The sequence below is a fragment of the Helicoverpa armigera genome, chromosome 30 (genome assembly GCF_030705265.1).
Source record: "Helicoverpa armigera isolate CAAS_96S chromosome 30, ASM3070526v1, whole genome shotgun sequence".
Taxonomy (NCBI): domain Eukaryota; kingdom Metazoa; phylum Arthropoda; class Insecta; order Lepidoptera; family Noctuidae; genus Helicoverpa; species Helicoverpa armigera.
Window position 1 is genome coordinate 5,553,053 of NC_087149.1, and position 11,550 is coordinate 5,564,602.

Here is an 11,550-nt window from a genome sequence, read left to right on the forward strand (position 1 = left end):
GAGATCAGCCATCTGCGTAGAACATATTATAGTACAAAAGCATTTGTTGTGCATACATAAATGCACTCCCAATTCCATTGCTCTCACTCTCACAGCCCAATTCGACATGATCAGAGAGAGATCAGGCGCAGGACCAACGTTTACGCCGAGGCGACGGCGGCGGCGACCTCTCGCGTCCGGCCCTGGTTCAGGCCATGGTCCAGGGCGAGAGGGAATGGGATGCCGTCGCCTCTTTCTGCGAAGTATTCATGGTCGAGGAGGCAGCGGAACGTCAGAGTTCGCACCTCTCATCCAAAAAAACATTTGTTGTATGAGAGCTCTAAAAAATCGAGTTTTTTATATGTGTTGTTGAAGCGACATCAATCATCTGTGAACAGCTATACTATTTGTAGTTATCGTCGAACGGACAGCGAAGTCTTACGTACAGACAGTCAGTAAGACTTAAAAATAAAGCAATTCTATTATAAAGCTAGACCAATCATAAAACAATTACAATTAAATGAACAATTCAATTAAACGTACAATCGATCGACTAAGACTAAGATCTATTATTCCTTTTTAATCTATGCTTCACGAACGTCACTATGAAGCAAGTATCAAATTGTCAAAATCTGTGAAAAAAGATATAGTAAATATTTTTCAAAGCAAAAATTGGTCAATACACCGGGAATTATGTAGTGTTTGTGTGAAAACGTGTGAAGTATCAGTTAAACACTAATTATTACACTTGAATACAGCACAACATCGTCTTAGACGCGTCACGGACGCTGGTAAGTCGTAATATTTCTAATTTGTATTTATAACCTTTGTATCAATGTTTTCGCGCGTGTATACTCGCTAAGATTGTTTACAAACATTAGATTGTGTGTTTTTATTGAATTTTCTTTGTTAAATATCGATTTTAAAATGTATTGCATTAATTATCGGCACGGCGTTATTCTGGAAATCGCTTCGAAGTGCGATCGCGCCCGTTCTTGTTGATATGGCAATGTAGACTCTATGTGTAGTAGTAATAAGGTGTATGTTGTATGTGCATAGTTGGCGCGATGTAGCTCACGGAATAAGGACGCGCGACTGGTTATAGGTTTTCGGCTGTAACCCGCCTAGTTGTTAGGGTTGCCAGCCTTTAGTAATTTGCATTAATTATGGGAAAATATTTTCTTATTGGTATATTAGTTTGTAAGGTTTTTATTGTTTATTTGTGATTAAAAGATATTTCCATGTATATATATGAATGCTCAGCGTTTTTGATGAAAGCCTACTTAATAAGTATCCAGACCATTATCAAACCACCAAAATAATATAATATTTTTCTAGTAGACATCAATCATAGTTTAAAAAAGTGGTGTTTACTAACATTATAAATGCCATTATAAGTTATGAAAATGAGTTTAATTTTTCTTAGTTCATGCTGAATCGGCTGAGCTACTACATAAACAGCTAGTGAATCATAAAGTTGTTAAAACAAATTAATTTCCCTGAACCCAACAAATCCGAATAAATAAAATAAAAACAAATTGAGGGTAAATAACTTTCAAGGAGTGGTATCCCTTTTTGAACATTAAAACCATAAGTTTTATTTAAAAGAGGGTATGAACAGCAGGAAGAGTTTACAAATTTTTATTTGGGGTTGGCGCAATATGTCATTCTCTTCCATTTTCCCCTGTCACTCGTCATACTGACACACACTCCCTTCCTATTCATATCATCTTTCAGGCAATTCATCCATCTTTTCTTAGGTCTTACTCTTCCATCTAAATTCATACTTAGCACACACTTTGATAGACTGGTGTCAGACCTACTGGCTTCTGACTACCTGTAACAACTGTCAAGGATGTTCAATGACAGCCGGGACCTACAGTTTAACATGCCATCCGAAACACAGTCAATGGTATCTAAGATAGAAAGTAGTCTCAAGTATGAGGGCACAGGTTCAATTCCAGGTCAGGCAAGTACCAATGCAACTTTTCTAAGTTTGTATGTACTTTCTAAGTATATCTTGGATACCAATGGCTGATATAAAGGTGAAGGAAAACATCTTGAGGAAACCTGGACTATAAAGTCTGAAATCAGCAACCCGCATTGAGCAAGCGTGGTGATTAACGCTCAATCCTTCTCTGTGTGAGAGGAGGCCGCAGCCCAGCAGTAGGATGATAAAAAGGCTGTAACAGTAACAGTATATAATGTTGTTTCCAGGTTGTGAAGGTCTCATCATGGGGCCGTGCTGTGTGGAAGGGTGTGAACTCACTTCTCAGGAAACATTCTATTTTGAGTAAGTTTTTCTCCTTACATACCACTATTCTTGCGCTGTGTAATGTCTAACAATTCTATAGCTACTTTTGGTTGTAGTCATTCTTTGCCTTGTTAAGACAATTTATGTAATAGGTAAAATGTAGCATGTGGGTACTTCACGTAGGTACTCTATAATTCAGATTAACTGCCTCGTTGGTCTAGCTGTCGCAAGTGCGGCTGCTGAGCACGAGGTCTCGGGTTCGATTCCCGAGTCGGGCCGAAATAGCTTTGTAGGTTTTCTTAAACTTTCACAAAGCAGCAGAAGTCTGGAAGTTGGTGATTGATTCACCCGTGCATCTGTCGTGTCGGATTGCCGTCCCGTCGGGCTATGAGGGTGAAGGAATAGGGAGTGCACCTGTGTCTGCGCAAATGCTTGTGCACTATAATATGTCCTGAGCAGCTTTCTGATATCCTTAAAATGAGAACAGCCGCCGTGGCCGAAATCGGCCGTGGCCGCCATTAATTCTACCTTTTATAAGGGTCATCCATTTAATATAATTTCGGCTTAGCGAGTATTTATGTGTAACAGCTATAAATATGTATAGATTACTTGCCTAAGTAGGATTATTGCTTTTGGAAGAAGATACATGACTTTATTCGAATTTCAAATCACATATTCCTCAATTTCTCAAAAACTTTATATAATTATTCAAACTTGTCAGCAAATTGTCAGCACTTTTCGAACGTCAGAAATTTACAAAAGACAGCCCCCAAAACGCCCACCCTTCACCACTTCCTATGTGTTTTTGCTGGGAAGAAGAAGTGGCGCAACAAACTCCCCAGCAACATATGTCTGTCTGTAGATTAGAAGAACCTATCAACAAATTATTGTATTTACATTTGTATTCAGTACGTATTGCATTATACAATATGCAGCTACCACATGCTAGCTAGCAATCACCTTACATGCCTTTACCTAACTCCCCCAAATTCTTGCCCCAGGTTCCCCACAAGCCGTCTCCTCCGTCGCAAATGGCTGGAAGTGATCCCTATCCCGGGCAAGCTGCCCCTGGGCACGGTGGTGTGCAGCCGGCACTTCAGTGCGGATGACTACGAGAATGTGAGAGGCAAGGTGCGGCTCAAGCGTCGAGTCGTGCCCACTCTGTTGTTGGACCAGAGGGTGGGTATTTCACTATAATGTTAATGATAAATTAAATTAAAAAAATATGGACATAAAGTAATGTATTATATCATATATCTAATATTTTCTAAGAAAAAAAAGATGATAACTCGAAAAGTATATAAGCGATAACCTGTAGCTAATTTTAGTATTAATGTACTTAAAAACATGCAATACTTATGCAAATATTTGTAGACAGGATCTTAGGATTAATTTTAATGTTTTAAAAGTCGTCTGTTTCAGCGAAAGAACACCTTTTTATTGTAATACATACCTTATTGTCTAAGTACAGCTTGCGATTATAAAAAATAATAAAAAAAATACATATTTAACCTTGATTTATCCAAACAAATATGTAAAGGTACGGTAGACTGTACATCAGTAGTAACTGTCATGCACCTTAACTCAATAGTAATAAGTACGATTTTCCTATAAAACTGTTACCACTGACCTGAAGTTGACTGTACATACAATACTACCCAATATAATCTCAAAACATTTACATTCCAGAAACCCACCTCACCAAAAGAAACACGCCCAAAATCCCCCACACCACCACCCCCAGAACCCGCAAATCCCCAACCCCAGTCTCCCCCACCGGCTCCCAGTTCCCAGCCTTCCCCAATCCCTCCTGCCCCAGCGTCCCCCAAGACTACAGACACGTGTGATTCGACCACCGTCTCTGTGCCATCGCCGGTGGACGCAGAGAAACTTATAGATGACATACAGAAGAGAATAGCGGTGACTGTCAATAGTTTGCAAGCGCAGAATGGAGTCAGCAGGGTTGAGAAGCCTGTTGTTAGGAGGTAAGATTATTATAATCTTTAGTTATTTTATAAATAGAGTAGATATGTTTATTACTTTTTCACATTAAAACTCCGTGATGGATGGACAATAATGCTATGCTTTTAATATTATATAAATGCGATTGTTTGTATATGTTTGGATATTTTTCACAATTTCACGTTAAAACTTCCGGTGGATCTTGATGAATATTGGCACTAATATAGCTTGTATGCTATTATACCGACTTAAGGGCTACTTTTTGGCACTGTTCTGCAGTTTCTGAAATTAGCGCGTTTCGAGCAATTAAACTATTCAGCTTTATAATATGTGTGGCCACGGTAAAAGATACCTTATGGGCTTTAAATAACTACATCAAAAATCATCAAATGACCCCTCCCGCTGTGGGTTAACAGCGGTGAGGGAATTTCAGACTCTTACTGACTAAACACCGTCATGTTCCGTCGTAGGCCTTTTATGTACCAGCGCCAAGGTAACTCGCGCGAACAATCCCGCAGCAGCCCATTGAATGTCTATCTAAAGTCTACTCTAAGCAAACTTGCACTACTTGTATTTTTAAACGACTTAAGCGCTGTTAAGTTGATAAGGTAATATTTCTCATGGAATTACAAATAAATATAGATTTTAAAAAATACATTTACCTTCCAGCCCCCCACCACTAGACCAGAAAGAAGACATAGAGGACATGATAACGAACTACCACATAAAGAACAAAGTCCCCAACCCGGCGCTACTAGCGGACCTCGTCCCCGACTGCCCCCAACCGGGCCCGGAGTCTGCGCCCGAGTGCTCCCAACCGGGCACACAGCCTGTGCGAGTTACGTCAGATTCTATAGAGATTGAAGATGTTAAGGAGGCCGAACCGGTTTTTATTGAGATTTCTGTTGATAAAGGTATGTCATTTTGTATGTTGTGTACTTGTATTAACCTAAAAAGGCAGGTTTTAACCGACTTTAATATAAATACTATGTAATATGTATTTATAAATATGTATATATGTGTAATTAATAACTTACCATGGGGCTAACCGCTCGTGAAAAGGTGTCCCGACATATTAAATGACATAAAAAAAGCCTCGGAGGTTTTCATTTTTGATGCTCCGATAGTTGATTTTAACTACATATGAAAATAAGGGTTTCAATATTTTTGACCCTCCGTATGATTAATGAAAATGTGACTTGTTTATTACCCTTTCAATGTAAAACTACTGTAGCGATTGTAATTAAGACGGTAACAAGATGTCAATAAATACTTTGAAGATGGTTACGGGGTATTTGTGTTTTGTCAGAACTTTTTAATGACGTTTAACAAATTTAATATTAGAAGTTTTTGGAGATTTGTTCTTATAAAGTGCCATACTGACGTAATATTTTGTCTTCCAGACGCGAACACAGCGGGTGCGGGCAGCCAGGACTGCCTGATGCTGCTGGAGAGCGTGCAGGTGGAGGTGGACCCCGCCACCCTGATGCTGCACGACGACTACTTCGATACCAGCAAGTAAGCTATCCGCCTAGCCGCTTCCCTAACCTGGGACCCTATCCAAGGCAGTCGACGAATATCGAACCCGGAACCCTGAGCAAGGCTGTGACACTGTAGCATTTGTGACCACTAGATCTATGGGCTTCACTGATTTCCGGGTATCTATAGTATCTCTAGATGGTTCGATAGCATCTCAATTTATCGTACCTTAAGAACATGGAGGAACTCGTCATGAAAAGGTCTCCCATCCACGGTACGACAGCACCTAGCGTTGCTTAACCTTATGATCGATCTGTGCTGCTCTCATCTACAAATGGAGCTTTATAACCTATCTATTCCTTTGATTTCCGGTAAGAATATCCTACTTATATCCTACTTATATTATAAATGTGAAAGTTTGTGAGAATGTATGGATGTATGTTTGTTATTCTTTCACGCGAAAACGGCTTAACCGATTTGGTTAAAATTCGGTATGTAGATAGGTGATATCCTGGATTAACACATAGGCTACTTTTTATCGACACACCACGTGGGCGAAACCGCTGGCGGAAGCTAGTGTGTAAATAAAACAAAAAAAGCCTATATTTTCTACTGCATTACCTTCATAAATAAATAATTTTCTGAGTATAAGTGTACTACACTTATATATGACGGCGCCACCGTCGATCTGTCAACGGTGGACCTTATATAAGTCGGGTCATTCGTTCACCGACCGTTGCGGAGTGCACACCTCCCACGTGATCATTTATTTCGTTAATATTAATGGTAGTGACTAATATTGTGTTAATTGGAATAAACCAAGTGATTGTGTGAGACCCTTTGTTTTATTTAACGATGTCGGATCCTGACGCCGACATATATATACTATAATTACAGGCTTTTCTCGTGCATTCTTGGCTTACACTTTATTAATAAATTTAACTAGCTCTTACTCAAACTCTCGCAAAACAACGGATAGATTCACGTTATAGAAATCTGCAGTTCACCGAAAGCTTCTATATACAAATAACATCGAGTACTAATTATGTAACATTAACTTACCTATAATTTATCGCTCTAACATACCTTCGTTTTGACCAACAGGAAAGAAGATCCCATCAGTCTTCTAACTTCAAGCGACGAAGATGACGTGATACTCCAAGAGCCACACATCGACACGGTGGAAGTCTCGGATGAGACCGATGAGGACGACATGCCCCTTGTCAAGCTCGTCAAGAAAACACCAGATAAGAAGAAAGTCCTGAAAAAAAAGCCACGAAAACAGCGCTCTAATATAGAGAAAATCATGTGGGGCTTGTACGATTTTTACTGCGTACAGTGCCATTTTACTACGACCAGTAGCTTGGAGTATAACAAGCATCTTTCTGAGCATTCTACAGTGCTACAAGTCTGTCAAATCTGTGGGTATACGTCGGCAAGTAAATCCATGTTTTCCCGACATACAAGGATTCATAAAGTCGAAAAGAAGTTCAAGTGTCATCTCTGTGACTATAGAGCGAGACATAAAATGTCTCTGATATTCCATTTGAAAAATCATGATAGTGACACACTAGTGAGTGCTAAAAACAGTGACACGCGAGTGAGTGCAAAAAATGACACCCGAGTGAAAAAGAAGAGTTTTAAGTGTAGAAAGTGTGATTTTAAATCTGATAGTAAGCTTAAAGTGTTTCAACATTTTAAAGTGTGTTCGAAGGACAAGAAACATGTATGTAGTTTTTGTGAGTATTCTACTAAGAAGAAGAGCGATTTGAGAAGGCATGTGCTGAGAAGACATGCGGATGTGAACAATGATGATGATGACGTGGAATTCTTGGATGAGTAAGACTGGTTTGGATATACAATAAGTGTAAGTAAGAGATTTTTAAGTGTAAAGAGTGTGAGGGAGATAATCTCTCTCTCTGTCTCTCTGGTTGTAATTTGGGTTATGTAAATATGATCGCATTTTTACGGACATAATATAAGGATTTTGTGGTTTTTGAAATCAGTAAATGACGATTTGAAAATTCTATAAAATTAACGAAAAATTAATATCTGATTTTGGCAATAAACTGATTAGGTATTCTGTCTTACTCGTACTTACTAATATAAAAAAAAATGAAAATAACTATCTGTCTGGCTTCATGCAAAAACTGCCGAACCAATTTAAATAACATATGGTAAACAGATCGTCTAAAGCCTGAGAAAGGACATAGATCACTTTTTATCCGAGTACGGGCAGTAGTTCCCTCGGGTCGCGAGTGAAACCGCGTTTAACAACTAGTATAGAAATAATTATAACAGAATTTTATAACATTCCAACAGTACTTTTTTCCCTATGTCTCAATCAATATGTGAAGTTATAATTAAATAAATGACAAAAACGTGTTTATAAAGAAATCATGTTACCTCTTACCGCTGTTTCCAACATTCTATCAATATGTTGATTAGCTTATTCAAATCAAAAATTGTTTTTGTACGTCAAACGTACTTTACAAAAGACAGCCCTCAAAACGCCCGCCCTTCACCACTTCCTATGTGTTTTTGCTGGGAAGAAGAAATTGCGCAACAAACTCCCCAGCAACACATGTCTGTCTGTAGGTTATAAGAACCTTTCAACATTGTTCTTCTATATAGATCATACTAGAGAATATTGACACTAGCCCCATATATGTAAAACAAAAAAACAACAGGGGCCCGTTTCCCCTAAGTTAATAATGTCAAAATTGAATAGAAATTGAATCGCAGTAGCAGTTTTAACCATATCGGGCATTCTGCTACTAATATAAGACCAAGCGTATTCCAACGACATTCGATTGGTTTGCGATTGGTCTGCTGTTTTGGTGATTTTGGTCCATACGGTAGTTTGCTCTACAATCATATTGCAATCGTAAATCATTTGCAGACAGGATGATTCATTATTAAATGACAGAAAAGGATAAAAAATGTTATTTCAAAGAAAAAATAGCGGAATGCCACATACGCTTCAATCGTAATTGAGTCGTGATTGGATCTCAGTCGGATGTGAATCGTGTGTCGCTTAAGTAAAGGACAATGGGCAGATTGGTATACCCCACCAATAGCAATGTTATATATATCATTGGATAGGCCTTTTTATGTAGAACAACATTTACTATGACAGCTTTGCTGAAATGTTTGTCCGTTCTGAGATATAGATCAAAAACTGTGCAAAAGTTAGAACTAAGTAATCTATTGATAACTCAAGTGGAAAATCTAAGTACTACCAAGTGTAAGTCTTGTAAGTGCTACCTGCTGTGCCCGTTAGGGTCCATAATTGTTACTATTATGTAGCATTTCAACCTTTTATTGTATCAACTGGATTTTGGGCGTAATGAGAAACCGCACCAATAGCAAAGTCATATATATCGTTGGATAGGTCTTTTTAATTGGAGCAATATTTACTATGACAGCTTTGTTCTATTGTTTGTCCGTTATAAAAGGTTGAAATGCTACATACCTAATAGTAACAATTATGGACCCTTACGGGCACAGCAGGTAGCACTTACAAGACTTACACTTGGTAGTACTTAGATTTTCCTTTAAAAACTTGAGTTATCAATAGATTATTTAGTTCTAACTTTTGTACAGTTTTTGATCTATATCTCAGAACGGACAAACATTTCAACAAAGCTGTCATAGTAAATATTGTTCTACATAAAAAGACCTATCCAATGGTATATATGACATTCCTATTGGTGGGGTATACCAGGTCCCATATATTTGTGCCCATTGTCCTTTATCAGAAACGATAGAATATTGGAAACAGCTGTTAATATCTTTCAATATAACATATTTCTACTCAAGTTATTGTAAATTGTCATTTTGTATACAATTTTATATGTTGTTAGATAAGGTCTTCTAATTATGCTCAAGATTGAAGAATTTCTACAAAAAACTATAAATACATTGTCGTTTTATTGCTATTTAAATATATGGTTATCTTATGGGCGAAATTCTACCAAAATTATTCCCGAAATATAATATCTAGCATGTGTTCGCGCGGCGGTTGCAGTGTCGCGGACATGTTATAGTATGGCCATAACCGCTGTGCACTCCCTGAGGTATGCAAGGCGAGGTGGGAGGCGAGGAAAAAAGAGCATAAGTTCACATGAGATCAATATACGTCAGACAAATCTAATGATATCAGTTTTCATTTCTAAGGCAGGACTTGTGGCGGAACGGTGGTCGGAATCTATATTATGCTCGATATTTTATTAAAATACCTAGACAGTTGATGAATGAGAACTAAAGTTAAAATTCAAATCAGGATTTTTTTTATTGAAAATTTACTATAATTACAAACAAATAAATATACGTAGATAGTATAAGAAGTTAAGTTATTCCGACATAGATTCTGTTTCAACTTCATCTTCCATTTCGTCATCATCTTCATCGTCCGTGTCGCCATTGGAACTTGAATCAGAGTCTTGCAAATTTGTTATGAATGAATCGATAATATTATCGAACCTAAAATCGCGATTCCAGTAATCATTTTCATTTTTCTGGACATGATATTTCATGATCGGAAAGCTTTCTCTCAACTCAACTCAACTCAACTCAAAATCGTTTATTCAAATTAGGCTGATAAATCAGCACTTTTCGAACGTCAAAAACAAAAGACAGTCCCCAAAATGCCCGCCCTTCACCACTTCCTATGTGTTTTTGCTGGGAAGAAGAAGTGGCGCAACAAACTCCCCAGCAACACATGTCTGTCTGTAAGGTTTGAAGAACCAGAATGTATACAAAACAAGTCAAATAAAAATATCATTATCACATGATAACCATTATATAAAATTAGGAAAGAAAAAAAAATACAAACTTAACACAAGTAGGCTAGCACACAGATTTACACCCATAAAGACTAAGTAGGTACTCAAGCATTACTTATAGTCTACTAAGTGTATCTAAAGCCTCCTGTTAATAAAATAAAAATTTATTTTTAATATAAGCATAAGATCGGCGTGCCCACCCACATGCGCAGATGATTATTTTGTAGCAACACAAACAAGGTGTACCTGCCAGGACTACAGTATTATTATTTTCTCCAAAAAAAGCTAATAGACTGTCTACTTTTCTTTTCTTGAAATATTCAGCCACTTTAAAAATCATGGTTTTTACATCTCGAGATAACGCACGATCCATCTTTGAATTTTTATCTCATGTGCATCTGACATTGACGGTCCGATACAAATGACACTACCTGCCGCCACGAGCGTTGACGGCGGACTGACAGACCGCGTCACCCTCCGCCTCTCCGCGCGTACCTCAGGGAGTGCGCAGCGGTTATGGCCATACTATAGTAATGTTCGCGCGCAATGTGTTACTGTTTGCTACAGCGAGTACACCGCGAGATATATTTATTTATAATAGTTTTTATTTGTTCCTTCAGTATTAGGATGATTCTGTTTACTTTGTCCAGATATTTACTTTTTTATTTGTAGATAAGATACATTGCAAAAAAATCAATTCTTTGAGTTTTGTAACGTAATGAATTAATCTAAGACTAACCATGGGTTATAGAATTCAAAATTAATTATGTAATTAAATATTTAAAATCAAGAAGAAGAAAGAAGAAGTCTGTCTAGATTTTAAAATTGGCTCATTGTTTGTTTTTAAATTAAAATAATCAATTTGCAAAATTAAAAAAATTATGGTTATTCTTAATTATATATTTTTGTTGGCTTTTGACACTATCATGGGGAATATTATAACTTTAGTTTTGTACCGAAATTAAGTTTAAGTATAAATAAGCTAAATGCGCAGGTCGCTCTATTGTAAATATTTCTGTACCTAAATGTGAATTTCTAAAGGTCTTATTGATGTGTAGAATCTGTTCTAGCATTTTTGAGGTTTCTACT

The 11,550-nt window shown here is 37.5% G+C and overlaps 1 protein-coding gene across 1 annotated transcript; it reads left to right on the top strand.

The window, feature by feature from the left end:
- The first annotated feature begins 508 nt into the window (after window positions 1-508).
- LOC110380863 (zinc finger protein ZFAT) lies at window positions 509-7,626 on the top strand. Its single transcript, XM_064042907.1, has 7 exons — window positions 509-770; window positions 2,197-2,272; window positions 3,235-3,412; window positions 3,923-4,218; window positions 4,865-5,109; window positions 5,599-5,713; window positions 6,779-7,626. The coding sequence occupies exons 2-7, from the start codon at window positions 2,214-2,216 to the stop codon at window positions 7,515-7,517; spliced, it is 1,632 nt and encodes a 543-aa protein (XP_063898977.1). The 5' UTR covers window positions 509-770; window positions 2,197-2,213; the 3' UTR covers window positions 7,518-7,626.
- The last annotated feature ends 3,924 nt before the right edge of the window (window positions 7,627-11,550 follow it).

Excerpts from the sequence above, each read along its gene's own strand:
- LOC110380863 (XM_064042907.1), top strand. The coding sequence starts at position 2,214 with ATGGGGCCGTGCTGTGTGGAAGGGTGTGAACTCACTTCTCAGGAAACA. Across the intron at positions 2,273-3,234 it reads CAGGAAACATTCTATTTTGA|GTTCCCCACAAGCCGTCTCC; the intron begins GTAAGTTTTTCT and ends TTCTTGCCCCAG. Across the intron at positions 5,110-5,598 it reads TGAGATTTCTGTTGATAAAG|ACGCGAACACAGCGGGTGCG; the intron begins GTATGTCATTTT and ends TTTGTCTTCCAG.